Source organism: Hippocampus guttulatus, chromosome 1 (assembly GCF_054856545.1).
Source record: "Hippocampus guttulatus isolate MCC_2025c chromosome 1, RoL_Hgut_1.0, whole genome shotgun sequence".
NCBI lineage: Eukaryota > Metazoa > Chordata > Actinopteri > Syngnathiformes > Syngnathidae > Hippocampus > Hippocampus guttulatus.
Window position 1 is genome coordinate 27,162,859 of NC_141261.1, and position 14,749 is coordinate 27,177,607.

At 46.1% G+C, this 14,749-nt stretch overlaps 1 protein-coding gene across 2 annotated transcripts; it reads right to left on the reverse strand.

Moving 5' to 3' along the window:
• On the reverse strand, positions 1–3,522 carry gpr173 (G protein-coupled receptor 173). Of its 2 annotated transcripts, none has more exons than XM_086123823.1 (2): positions 2,878–3,522; positions 1–1,859 (listed from the first exon to the last, which is right to left on the reverse strand). In XM_086123823.1, exon 2 carries the CDS (start codon positions 1,711–1,713, stop codon positions 505–507), a length of 1,209 nt encoding a protein of 402 aa, XP_085979949.1. In that variant the 5' UTR covers positions 1,714–1,859; positions 2,878–3,522; the 3' UTR covers positions 1–504. The 2 variants fall into 2 exon arrangements, with proteins under 2 accessions (XP_085979949.1, XP_085979941.1); XM_086123815.1 differs by having other exon boundaries at positions 2,545–3,522.
• Between the last annotated feature and the right edge of the window lie 11,227 nt (positions 3,523–14,749).

The window sequence follows — 14,749 nt, forward strand, 5'->3', positions numbered from 1 at the left end:
CCCGATGATATAAAGAAACGTAACGTACCCTAAATGAAGTCCAAATAATTCGAGCATGTTCGGGTTCTTCACCGCTATGAAAAGGGTCTCTTCAATATCAAATAGTCTCCTTCGATGAGCACGAAACGGAGTCCCGGGTGGTCGCTCCATCCTTCAAACTCGTCCACTTCTTTCTGATGCCTTTCAAGTCTGTAACTTTCCGATCATAACATTTTATCGTGTCATTCTAATGCTCAGTTTTGTGCCTCGAGCGGCACAGACGCTGATGTGTGTCGCTCTGATATAAGGCAACATGATCTTAAAAGAAATGGCACCCGTCTCACTTTTCCGGGCCGAGTTTACCTATGAATCCATCACGAGGAATACAAACCATTCGAGTGTGGGTGAGCTGGTTTCTCGCGCTCATCCAAAAACCTCTGGCATAAATACCGACATTCTTTTTTGAAATGGCACTGCGCCCGCACTGGTTGGCTCTCCAGGCGAGGGTCCCTCTCAAGCCTCCTCTCACATGATGCAGTAGGCCTCATCCTGGGGCAGGTGTTGTTTAGTCCTCCAGTAGGTGGGCAGATGGGCCCGCAGCACTTTTCTCAGATCTTCGTTGAGCAGCAGACAGAAGATGGGGTTGACTCCGGCCTGGGCGAAGCTCATCCACACGGTGACGGAGAGGTACTTGTGAGGGATGCTGCACGACTTGACGAACACCCTCCAGAAGCACGCGACAATGTAGGGAGCCCAAAGCACCAGGAAGAGCAAGGTGATGGTGTAGAACATGCGACCGAGCCTCCTCTCAGACCTCACCTCGTCCATCCCCAGCAGCCGCCGGTGTTGATTGTGGAGATTTTGCCTGATTCCCAGCAGAGTGGGCGGCATGGGGCCCCGGCCAAAGCCCGCGATCCAGTTCGCCGCCGCTTGACCGGTGGCGCCGGGACCGTGAAAGGTCCAGTTCTGGCTGATGGCTGGCACCAGCTGGACCGGCTTCATCTTGCGGTGCCTGTACTCGAACAGCAGCAATTTGGCGTAGAAGCCGTGCGTGGCCAAGACCACCACGGCCAGCATGAGCATGAAGCCCAGGGTGTCGTTGGTCTTCAGGTAGCGGTGTTCAAAAATGCATTGATCCTCGTCCCGGATGAACTTGTAGGTGCCCACGTCGAAGACGGGCGGGAAGGCCATGGCCACCGCCAAGGTCCACACCATGCAAATGATGGCGGCGCAGGTCCAGATCGTCATGCGCTTGGCGTAGAACCTATGGTGGGCGATGGCAAGGTAGCGGGTGACGGCCACGCAGAAGAGCATGAAGGCAGCGTGGAAACAAAAGAGCACGGCCATGAACGCCACCACTTTGCAGCTCAAGGCGCTGTAAGTCCACGCCGAGCTGTTGTGCACCGACACCAGCACGAAGGGGAAGCAGGCGGCCGAGCGCACTGCGTCGGCCAGGCACAGATCCAGCAAGAAGAAGTACGGCGCCTTGTGAAGCGTCCGGTCTCGGAGGACCAGCAGAGACACCAAGAGGTTGCCCGCCAGACTGATGCAGATGATCAAGCCCAAGAAGACCAGCTTGAAGTACGCCGACACGTCTGCGGCCGACAGTGCTCCTCCTCCGGCGCCGCCGCCGCCGCCTGCGCTGCTGCTCCCGCCTCGGGCCAGGCCACTTTGCGAGGCCAGCCCGGCCAGCAAGCGGCCGGGCCCGTCCATGGCGAAGCTCTGGTTGGCCATTCTGTGGGCCTCCTGCCTGCGCACGGGCGTGCCTTCCTGCCTGCCTGCCTATAAGCTCCACTGATCCTCTTCCAGCCGTCGTCTGCTTTACAAGGAGCGGCCTTTTCTACACGTCATCCCGCCTCGTTTGTCCACAAGATCGCCACCTGTGAACACGCAGATGCACATTTTCATGAAGGGCTGCCTGCGCTCCTTCCCCATCCCCCCCAGCCCCTTCCTCCTCCCTCGGCAAGAGACGGACCGCCATGGAAATCTTCCCCGTTCCTCTTAAGGCTGGGATCAGATCAGCGGCTCGACAGCATGCCAGCTCCTCGGCTCTCTCAGTAATTACCTATCCCGTTGCTAAGATACAACAGCTCGCATACAAGTGTGGGTGTTTGAGTGAATGCACGGGTGTGTGTGTGATGGGGGTCGGGGGGGGGGGGGGTGGGGTTGGTCTAGAAGAGACTGGGCATGTCCAACAAACCAAACTGTATGCTTTGTGTGTCAGTGGAGGACACCCCCCACCACCACCACCGCACCCCTTCCTGCACCACACGTAAATGTGCACATTGAGTGGAATCATCACAGCGGGGAGACATTTTCATCAAATGTCCTGAGGGCCATGGTGGGCCTTCCTTGTCAATTTAGGCCACGCACACAAGCAGTAAACTCATGTTGATCACACAAACAGCCCACCTTGACTAATATATTACAGGAGCGGAAGGCCTGCCCAGGCCCTGTGGATGGGCTCGAAAACACACAAACAGGTGTCACAGTCCCCTCTGTGTGTGTGTGCGTGTGTGTGTGTGTGTGTGTGCGCGCGCGCGGAATCAATCAATTCCAACCTACCTTTCATTACTTCCTTTTGAAAAACAAACAAAAAAAAACCTGGAGAAAAAAAAACAAGCCGTCGCTTTGTCTCACCGTCGCTTGTACGGAGAGAAAAAGAAGAGCACACAATGAAGCCTCATGATCGTGTTGTGCACAACACCTGTTATGCATAAATCCATCCAAAGGGACAATCGGGGAACATATGATCAACACGAGACACTCCACTCCACCCAACGGAAGACTGAGCATCTGATCAGACAAGCCGAAGATGATGAAGATGCTGAGCCCTCATTTAACGCGATGGCAAAGAACAAAAACAAACCCAAAAATAAAAATAAAAACCAGACATACAGTATATCCACGCGTTTGGTTTTGAGCATCAGTCGTGTAAACAGAGTCCGTGCTGCATCACGTCGAAGGTGGCTCTCCAGAGGACGAACCGGGAGGGGGAAAAAAAAGATCTTGTTGCGTTCATTTGTCCAAATGATGTCAGATTTTCAATGCTTAGGATAAAAAAGCCACCCACAGAAGGCGGAAAACGGCCGCGGGGCCCCTCGGAATGGTCTCGACGTGGATTTCGGCGACTGGCACTTTAACAATCAGTCCACACATTCGAGCGCCTCCATAAATCTCTTTCTCCATCTTTCAGTGGGGGATGAAGGGGGAAAAAAAGAACGATGGGTTTCCTCGCAACAGTTCAAATGCAGCCTTTGTCTTGCTGTCCAGCGAAGGTGGACGGCTGCGAGGGAAGAGTCCGATTGGAATAAAAAAGAAAATCCTCCATGACACCGTCAAAAGCAACCAGATTCACAGCGCCGGCGATGTCGAAATGACGAAGCTTGCCGGTGGGGGCAAAAAAAACAAACAAATAAAAAACATTGGTCGGGGGGGGGGGGTGTAGGAGAAGAAGAAGAGGAAGAGGAAAAAGCAGCTAGATTGGGCGAATTATTCCTGAATAATCCCAATTATGGCTGCTCGCTCAGACGCGGCTCGGACATTTGCGGAATCACTCGGTTCTATTCGGAGATCGGAGAGACCAGGAGGGGAGGGGGAGGGGAAGCGAACGGATGAGCTGGCTGCTGTGGCCACACACCCAGCTCATACCTGCCTATTCACCAGTGGCATATTCGCGGATTTTTGGGGCAAAGTATCTGAACTGTCTGAAAGACAGATTACATTGTAAGATAAATATATGAAACATTATTGAATATAAGTGCTGAAACCGTGTACAAACACGGAGAACGATTTCGTACGGAAATGTTGAGAGACAGAGCCCTATTTTCGTTCATAGCGTAAGTGTAGACTAACTGTGCAATGGGGTGGATTTTTGTTTATTTGGTATTTTTGTAGATGAGCGCAGTTAAAGATGGGCATTTGCGCCGGTGTGGGAATGAACACAGTTGATTTGCCAGTGGACACTGACACGCACAAAGTATGTTTATAAGGAACTGCAAGACGATTGCCACTTGCGTATTACGTAAAGTTGGCCTGGTGAAGTGGGCACGTGGAGGCACATCTGTGTGTGACAAAGTGCCCTAGGGTTTGCATTGTGAACGTCACGTGACCAAACCAACAAAAGAGGTGAGCCGTGACGTTCACAATACAAGCTAGAGGTCACGTTGATCTCAATTTTAGTCGATGCTTTTGGAATACATTGTATTCATGATTATTTTGATCAATAATGAAAATGATTATTAATCGCAATTATTCATCATGTACGTGATTTAAAATCGGTATTTTTATTATTATTATTTTTATTTTTACAGTATACCGTTTTTCAATGTATAGTACAACTTGAAATAAGAATGGATGCTAAATGATGAAAAAAATGACATACACCCAAGAATTTAAAATGCACCCTGGGCTAACTAAATAAATATGCTATTAATTTGTTTAACGCCACTTTAATCTGAAACAATGTCCAGACAACAGATGTTGATTCTTTTTTGAAGCAGCTCGCTCCTCACCGTGATGCTCCCCATCTCCATTTTTTGCTGTGCTCTGCTCTTTTGACATGCCTGTTCATATCAGTCTACCAAGTGACTTTAGGCTCTCTCTTTGGGGTGCTCTCACTTGTTATTTAGGCATCTTAAGGAGGCCACAGCCATGTCTTTGCCCCCTGGTGGTTGGCTGACTCCTGGTTGAAAAAGTGCTTGATTCGATATGCAGAAGAGCCTGAATGTTATATGGGACTATTGCCATCTATCCGGTTGATTTATTCGTGGTGGCAAAAATAGTGATCATGATAAATATTCAATTAATTGTGCAGCCCGAGTTACCGTCCACATCTACCCCTGAGGGTGGTCACAATAAGATTTTTGTTGTTACTGTCTGGGGTGGCTTTTGAACGACTACTCCACACCGTGACCAGTCATTCGCCTGTGTGTTGGCAAAACAAATGATTAGCAATGGCGGTCCGTGCTAGAATCCTGTGCACCCCCTAAATGCATTTTGTGGCACCTTGTGCGCCCGCACATAATACATTTGCCAGAAATCATCATTTGGACTAGTTGGACCGGAGTTTAAGTAGATTTAGTTGAACTTTAATATCTATTGCACATATAAAAGGGCCGTGTAAACGGTTACTAAAGATTAACATTGGTGCAGTTCCGATTTCGTCACCTTGATAGTGTCATATATGTCATCTGGGGAGCTTTGTCCGATTAAACGATGAGTGTGCTGTTATGACACCACAGCTTCAGAGAGACACATGAGCCTCACATGCATGTTGTTGTCTATTTGCACATCAAGAAAAGCGGAATGCTCTCTCGAGGCCGCTAGCTAAAAGCACCAATGTAACTTTAATGCTGCCAGACTCCCTGAAAGGCTCCTGCTCTGTGCTGTCAGGAAAATGTTCCCCTCAGAGAATGGAAGGAACAGAATTGTTTAGACCTCGAAGCCACTGAAAAAACATCTATCACTTCCAAAATGTGTACTTGAGCCATTTTAGAAAACAATAGTTGTATTTTTTCCAGGAATTTTGAGAATAAAGTCCGTCATTCGTCATTCGCCAGCGGCCGGCCCACCCGTAACTCATTGTCAATCTGTCATTATTTCAAGCCCACCAAGTCCGTCAGCCATCACTCCATCATTGTCATTTTAACCAGCCTTCTGTCACTGCTAATTTACAGTTCTTCACTGTTATTTTAGGACCATCAGAATTGTATTTATTTATTTATGTATTTATTTTACAAAGATAACAGCAGTAACGGACGTGTCAGTAAATTTCACCGGTCCGTCATTTGTCCTCCATCAGGGGTCAGTCTGTCATTAATCATCTCTCATTATTTCAGCCCAGTCCATCAGTCCGTGAAGTGAACATTTGGTGACGCCGTGGCAGTCACAGCCAATTGGCGTCAAGAATGCACGTACTCGGTCACACCCAGACGCCGCACAAGCAAACATCCTGCCAAATAAAGTTGTAATAAAATAAAACACACACACACACACACACACGCACAAAGTGTGGTAATTAGTGAAATAAAAACAATGTGGCATGATGTCATTGCGGCCTGCGGGACCAAAAGGTAGACAATATAGCCAACCTCCATAACTGGCCGGGACAACCTAAAAAAGGAGCAGCCTTGGAGAATGGTACCCAAAATTTAGCAAACAACAAAACCACAGGTCACCACATTGACTAGTGGATTTGAATTTTTCTTTTAATGTTTCAGGATGGGGAGCCTCTCCTCTGCTTGAAGCAACCACGGAGTAGTCACCCCGCGAACAAACACACCCAAGATACGCGGCGCGTGTTTCCATCAGTTATCATCGAAATGGAAGTCCGTCCCTGACAGACCTTGCATTGGTACTGAATGCCCACCACTGGGGTTAGTAATGATTAGTTTCAAAGTGTTTCAAAGTTTCTGTCGTTTGTCGTTCACCAGCAAAACGGGAGTCCGTCAGCGATGGCCAGCGAAAACTTTGATCGGTACTGACGGAATGTCCACCTCTGCGGATCATTGTGCTTCATTTACATCTGAACCGTCCCCACTCAGATTGCATGACTTGGCAGAAAGACTGGGTGAAGATCAGCCATCTTCAAATGACAGCCATGGTACAAAGAAGCACTATTGTTCTTAAGCCACTTCACGTGACCAAACCCAGAAATGGGTGTTCATAATGCGAGCCCGAGGGCACTTTGACGACACTTTCAGTAGATAGGAGAAAATGGCAGCACTGTGAGAATGATGAAAAGTTATGGATTCATCTGGTTCTTAGGCCACAAACGCAATATTGATCAGAAGACGAGTTGACATGTTTGGACAAGTGGGGGCACATTGAACATTTTTTCCCCGAGTTCCCCTTTGATGATTAGCATCTACTGTATGGGGCGACTGCTTTGACGAGCCGTTCACCAAGTACAAAGGCTAAATGAGACTGAGGTTTCAGGAGACATTGAAGGCAATCGTCCACCTTTGCCGTTAACAGATGGTAGATCTTGGTCAGAGGGAGCAGATGGATGAGGTGCAATCTGTTGACATGCAACAGTGAAACCACAGTGACGGCGAGCACGGGAGAAAAAATAAAGGCCAGTGATTTATGTTTCACACTAGACGGAAAACATTTAAACGCATACTAATCCTTTTCAACAAGATGGAGCCCTTGCTGGCAAAACAGACATTGGAATGCCTATCAAAGAAATACATGACAAAATTTGTTCGATATGGGCATATTATTGCTCGGTGGGTTTTAAAGCAGTCAATGACGAGAAAGTGGCCCTTTCAAAAATATTTGACAAGGGGGCATTAGCACCAGCAAGCAACCATCTCTGCTGGCTTAAACTTGATCAGAAGCACTGACCTGTATTTAAAACCTCAATTCTGTACTACATGCTTTGTGTGTGAATCTTCGTTATTGAGGTAAATGCCTGCAGTGAGTTCTGATGAAAATTCATACTCGCCCGTCAATAGTTTCCCATTGACTGCTAGCGATAAGTTGGCCATATCGCTAAAACAAAGTATGTTGAATTGAATTGCCTTTATTGTCATTACACATTCGCGCAACGAAATTTCACTTAACAGGCACGCTCTGCACAAGAAACATGAAAAACAATGACGAACATGGGATACAGTGCAAAGGGCCTGTCGGTACTCGCTGTGTGAAGCGCCCCGAGATCTTAGTTCAGAAAGGAAACCACTAGGAAGGGAGAGGGGGAAAAAAATAAAACATGCTCGAACTATCCTCTTCTGAGGATAATTTAAGTCTAGGAGAAAAAAGACCCCAGCACGTAAACAAACGTATGACGGTTACAACAAGTCACAAGACATCACATGTAATGAGGGGGCGGACGGATGGGAAGGGGGGAACGCGACGCGGCCCGTCCGACCAGCTGCTCAGTCCATTCGAGCGCTCCGCAGATCGGTTCACGTCACGTTGTGTTGTATTTGTATATGCAAGGTGTGTAATTCTTTTTGTTGTGTTTTTAATTTGACAGTCCTGTAAGTGGGCTCACAATGAAGAATGTACGAAACAGACTTGCAGCAAGCAACACGGGCATTCAGCGTGCTTTCACTATGCAGGGACTTGCATACACATTCCGTCCATTTTTTTCCCCCCTCACTTCAATTTTTTTATGATGGTGAGAGGTCAGAGTTTTATTTTAAAAATCAGGTGCATCTGCCTGTAGCTCTGTCAAAACTCTCATCACAGACTCGTGATATGGGGAAAAGTAAGCCCACAAGCAAGCAAAAATGCAAAAACAAAAAAAGAAAGCACAAGTGTTTGGAGAGCTTCTTTGTACTTACTTGAAGGCTCACAAATGCACCAACAATCCTTTGGCACACGGCATTAAAAGACAAGGCTTTCAAAGTTTTTGAACAAAAACAAAGACTATGCCAAGATGGGACCATCTTATTGAAGACAAGGAAGTACAGCACTCCCACAAATGACAACAAAATTTGGAGCTACATTCAAGTGGTATTTTTTTTCTCTTTGAATTTGAATTGAAATTGGAAAGCATTGACTGTTTCTTAATCCAATCAAAATCAAATTTGCCTCAAAAGACCACATTTTTAATCCCATCACGTCACAATTTTTTTATTTTTGGATTGGTGAGAGCAAGCCAATTTCGAACAGCAAAACACACCTGCACACATAAATACTTTTAATAAGCGGCATCTCTTGTGAGTATAATGTATTGAATTCACGTTTCTCTTTTTGCCCCCCCCCCCCCCCCCCCCTCCCCGGCAAAATACGGATTGTAAACTGCTTCAGTTGATGTACATGGCATATTTGTGGGTTGTTATTTTGCATTTGATCGACTATAGTACATCTGGTGTTGATCCGTTTTTTCTAAATGTGACGTGATAGTTTTGGTATTAGGAGATGAATTAAGTTGGGTAAATTGCAGGTGACAAATGCACCGCCCACCATTGATAAAAAGCAAATGCGTGAGTTGGATTTTGGTATTTGTGATGTCACTTTATTTTAAATTAAGTAAACAAATTGGTAGGTATGGTTGGTGGAAAGAAAAGGGATTGTGCTGTTGGCCTCTTTAAAAGAAAAAGACAAACATTTGTCACTGAATGAACACTGAGTATGGGTCACTGAAGGAAATCAACTCTCCGCGTTTTCTGTGTCGTTAAATGTCCACTAGATGGCACTAAGAAGTGACGTTCCATCAGGTCAACGAGGGCACTGAGTCTGTGCTGCATTTAGTTGGAGGCCCCTACATCCTTCTGTACGTTGACTCAAATGCAAAATGAAGCACGAGGTGCAAAAATCCATAAATGGAAGAGGACCCAAATGAGCACGACCTTCCTTACTCCATTTAAATTGGCGTTGCTTCAATTTGGCCGTGTTTTAGTGATGCACTTGAACCTAGAATCTCTCCTCCTGTTCAAAATGTTGCCTGCAACATGAGCACGCCTTTCTCTTGCAGAGATGCGAATTCCAGTGCTGATGACTTGTGTAATCTGTGAGCGAGCGAGGGCAGCCCGCCGGCCCCCTTTGTCACATGTAATTGACATTATCGATTTCATATGCTGACCATCTATTTTTGTCCCGTCTATTACTGGGAGTGTTCAGTCAGAAGGAGGGCTGCTGTGTCACGATGAGCTCCGACTCCTCGTAAGAGAGTGCAGTGTTACTCTGAGTGAAACCGAACCCCCTCCTTGGCCTTGCCTCACTCGGTAGACTGGAAGGACCGAGGCTCCTGATGTGACACAAGCTAACGCTTTCATGTGCAAAACAAATAATCAGGTTGTCCCAAAAGTTGTGATATACTTCCTTTTTTTTTTCTTTTCAGGTATCATCCGGACAGACGTGACCCCATCAGCATTTGACAGTTTAGACTTATAACTCATGTAACTGTGTCTTTTTTGCCCAATGACATTGGAGCACCACCTGGCAAGATGTTTATTTATTTATTTATTTTTTGTCTCCCATCTGCTGCTCATTCCCCGATCAGTCCCTCTGGATAGATTTTTTTCCACTGGCTTTGCATGAACGTCTGCTCTCGGAGTTCATATTTTGGATCAATGGTGGTAGTAACAGGCCAACCACTACATCGGTTTGTCAAGAGCAAATCAGTTTTCGAGTAGCATGACATGGTTTGGGTCATTTGTACTCTGTGTGATAGCAGTATGATGGCTATAAGGCTTCTCAAACTGGCGCTGGAAATGCATTCAGGGGCAGAACAACGTCTTGCCGGGTGGCAACTTTGAGATGCTGCTCAGTTGACGAGCCACGCGCGCATTGATGATATGCTTACCAAAAAGTGCAAAGTCTAAGATGTCAAATGCTGACGGCCTCACATCTGTCTCAATCACACCTGACAAAATAGAAACAAGAGTGAATTTTGGCGCGCTCTCTATCAACAATACACACAATGCACATCGAGAAACATTTTTGCATCACTCAACTGTGGCTGGAAAAAAAAAATCCGTTTTTAAATTCAAAACACGAATCTTGCAGATTCACTAACCACAGAGTGAACGAGTTAAATGTGATGATCAGAGCCCCCCCAAAAACAACACCAATTCATTGCCTCAAGAAATGGAAAAAATGATTGAAGAGGTCTTTGCCCTGGACTGGTCGCCAGCCAGGGACAAACACATTCACATGATTTGACATGGGGGAGAAATTTGTTTTGAAATGACAACAATTTGGAATTGAACCAGCATAATGGAGCGGATTTTGTTCAACTGAGGAGGCGCCGCTGTTCCTATTTGCATCCTTGCCCGCCAGCAATATAAAATGTTATCAAAATAGGGTCGGTAGCTTGAGTTCTAAACTGAGCGGGCATGCTCAAGCTTTTATCTAAAGCTGACCGAGTACAGACATTAAAAGAGAAACATTTCTCCATCGATTGCGTGAGATGTGGCAGTGGCAGCCCCGCCCACTCCACAAAAGCATGAGCCAGAAAAAAGACAGACTGTGTCGTGCATAATTCAATTAGATGGAACCAAAAGATTTTTGCCTCTCATATTCGTTTCAGCTGATAGTGAAATAATTCAAACGTCCGCTCTCACATTTAGGCTTCAATTACTTGGAGCCCTGCTGATTTATATCATATGGGAGTCTTTAGTTGTCGTGCCTTAAATTTATGGCTGGCCAAATGTGACCTTGATGAAATTCATCACAAACAAGTTTGGGGTATCGGTGCCAGGCTTATGAAAGCCCTCCGGTCTTCAATCAAGTCAAATCCCGATCATGGGCACATCATGACAGATTTATAATGTCATTTCTGTTCCCGAAAAGTCAACTTTATCTACTTGTTGGGCGAGTCCGACGTTGGCCGGGTTATCAAGTTCTCAGACTTGCTAGGTCACCATACAACACCAGCATGTGAAACTCAAGCGAGGTAGGAGATCAACTGTTGCTGCTTTGGAAAATTGAGATGGACTTGCACCTCCCAAAGGTCTGTTCGAAAAATGACCTTGGATGGGAATTGGGACAGGCGAGTCAAGTGCAAGGAAGCTCCAGGAATTTTGACGACAGCGACTGGTGAGTCTGCGTTGCAGCGTACGCAGCTGTGGCTCGAGGTGTTTGTGAGCTCACATTCAAGCCATCCAAGAAATGGGCCCTTCCATTTGATCTTCTTCTTTTTTTTTCCTCTTTGGGTTTGTCCCGTGAGCGGCCACCACATCCTTTTCCATCTAAGTCTATATCTTCTGGATCGTTTGTTCTAATAACAACTGCCCTCATGACATCTTTCAGGATCTTCTTTGGTCTTCCTCTTGCACTCTTTCCTGGCAGATCCAGCCTCAAAACCCTTCTACTAATTGACTCACTGTCTGCCCCCTGGATGTGTCCAAACCATCCAAATCTGCTCTCTGTAAATTTCTCTCTTCAACGTCTAAACTGATCTGTCCCTCGGATGAGCTAATTTCTGATCTCTTTCAACCTCGAGCAAGAAAACCTCAACATCTACATTTCCGCCTCTCTTGTTCTGCTTTTCTCTTCAGTGCCACTGTCGCCAATCCGTACATCATGGCAGACCTCACTACTGTCTGATACCTGAAACTTTTCCCTTCCTCCTAGCAGAGACTTTTCTATCACATAACACACCGGGCACGTTCCTTTACCCATTCAAACCTGAAAGGCACCAGGATACATTTCTTCACCGCCTTATCATGCTCACCATTGCTCTTAACTGCTGACCCAAAGAACTTCAAGTCCTCCACCCTTGCTATCTCTTCTCCCTGCAGCCTCTTCACACTTCCTCCTCCTCATGGCTGTGTGGGTTTTCTCCGGGTACTTCGGTTCCCCCCGCCCCACATTCCAAAAACATACACGGCAGGTTGATTGGGTACTCCAAATTGTCCCTAGGTGTGACTGTGAGGGCGAATGATTGTTGTGTCTCTGTGTGACCTGCGATTGGCTGGCAACTAGTTCAGGGTGTGCCCCGCCTCCTGCCCGAAGACAGCTGGGATAGGCTCCAGCACGCCCGTGACCCTTGTGAGGATAAGCGATTTAAAAAATGGATGGATGTGAAGTCACAAATTACAAATACAGTCAAACCTCATTTCAACGTACCCCATTTACAACGTTTTCACCCCTGCAATGTTCAGATTTCAAAGTCGCGATTTCACATAATTCATTTTCCATTTGCCGATTTTGCTGACGACGAACACCTTCATAACGTAAACTTCATTGTAGTGATCAGAAAATATTGAAAAGGCCTTTGTTACGACGAACCACGAGAAGCTAACTGCCGCCGCGACCTTGCTTATGAACACAATGTGCAGCGCGAGATTCCCCTCCGTTGCTTAGCAACGTGACTGATCGATTCGGTACACCGTTGTCCTTCTTGCCGTAACTTGCGGAGGCACGGCGCGGTCCTGAGAACATTGTCTGGAAACATGTCTGGTCAACGGAAGCAAATCTCACTGTCTGTGAAGGCTGAAATGGTCTCTCCCTTTCGAAAGGGAGCCTCCCATACATCGGCAGTACGGGCAGTTGCCTATGGCGGGTAACATTTGCTGACTGAATGTTTTGAGAGATTGAGTAGGAACACGACAGTTGTTTGTATCATGTCTTCTAAAATCATGTTTTCTTCTTGAATACATGTATTTGTAATTGACATGTTCATACTGCATTACATGTTCATGTTTTTAACTTCTATCAATGTTCATACTGTGTTATACATTGTAGTTGGCTGCCATTTTATTGGAAATGGTTACGACGAACTACCGTTATAACGAACAGAGTTGTTGTGTCCCTCGAGGTACGCTGCAACGAGGTTCAACTCTATTTTGTTTTCTACTGAAATATGTTAAGCCTATTGTGTACAATTGACAGTCAACATTCATTTTTCCTTTGAAGCTTCAGTACATTTCAGAATGGGTACCTTTTACTTTAACAGTGCAATAGTAGAATCAGTTCTTTTTTCCTTCACCAGAGTCCTTGTATCACAGGGTGTGAGTCATTTTGCCACCTCTCACTGTCAGTGTCAGTATTAAATATACATAACAACATTTTGACCACTTGCACATGATAATGAAATTCAATTCAAGGTAATAACGTTCCGTGCTGACTGACACTATTTGAGAAGTATTCATGCCATAATAGATTTACGTTTGTGGTTGTGACTGCCCATCTCAGCAGTTATTTCTGATAACAAACACCTTGCAAAATATAAACGCTGACTTGACTGCACGACCAAAGTAATAATGTCAAAAAAACATAAAACACTTCAACTAAATACATCATGGGCGGCCCGGTGGTCCAGTGGTTAGCACGTCGGCTTCACAGTGCAGAGGTACCGGGTTCGATTCCAGCTTCGGCCTCCCTGTGTGGAGTTTGCATGTTCTCCCCGGGCCTGCGTGGGTTTTCTCCGGGTGCTCCGGTTTCCTCCCACATTCCAAAAACATGCATGGCAGGCTGATTGGACGCTCTAAATTGTCCCTAGGTGTGAGTGTGGGCGTGGATGGTTGTTCGTCTCTGTGTGCCCTGCGATTGGCTGGCAACTGATTCAGGGTGTCCCCCGCCTACTGCCCGAAGACGGCTGGGATAGGCTCCAGCACCCCCCGCGACCCTAGTGAGGATCAAGCGGTTCGGAAAATGGATGGATGGATGGATAAATACATCATATTCATAAGAGATGCTGATTATTTAATTAACATGTTTCATTATTGTGCTATATTTTCATGACGACCTTGGCCATGTCTGATTGGATTATTTCTTTCTCCGGTTTTAGGTTTTCTGGTACGTGCGACCCGGCCACCGGGAGGCATTACAATAGATTCATGAAGACACAATCATAGATTTTCACATCAGTGTGACTCAGTAAGCTGCAGTAATATGAGTTGGTTTTCACCGAGTAGAAAACACGCTTGTGAATTGTGTTGTATTGGCTCTCTACATGTGTTGACGCACCATTTGTGTTCAAATACCTGTTGCTTAAAGGGTTATAATAGCACCATGGTCCTTAATGCATTTTGTTGGCCTGCCAATGCCGTTAACATCGTGTGTTAGCATTAAGCGGAAGACAAAGTTGTGTGTTTGTTTCAAATCCCTAACAGTTAGTTTCATGTTGAAGCCTGTTTTTTTTTCATGAATTTTTCGCCATCTGCCAAATTGCTGCTCACTGTTGAAGTGAGTTGAGCTCGGTTAATTGGCCCCTTTTTTTTAACATTCAAGTCAAAAGCAAAAATGGTCTGGATGACAGGTCGTATCGCCCCAAAAATTGTCAGTTGGTCTCCCGTATCTCAAGGTGCCACCGTACGTGTTTCCAATTGTTATCTCATCCAAGTTAATAATTGATAATTCATTAATA

Bases quoted from the DNA above. Each gene is read 5' to 3' on its own strand.
- gpr173 (XM_086123823.1), bottom strand. From the start codon at position 1,713: ATGGCCAACCAGAGCTTCGCCATGGACGGGCCCGGCCGCTTGCTGGCC.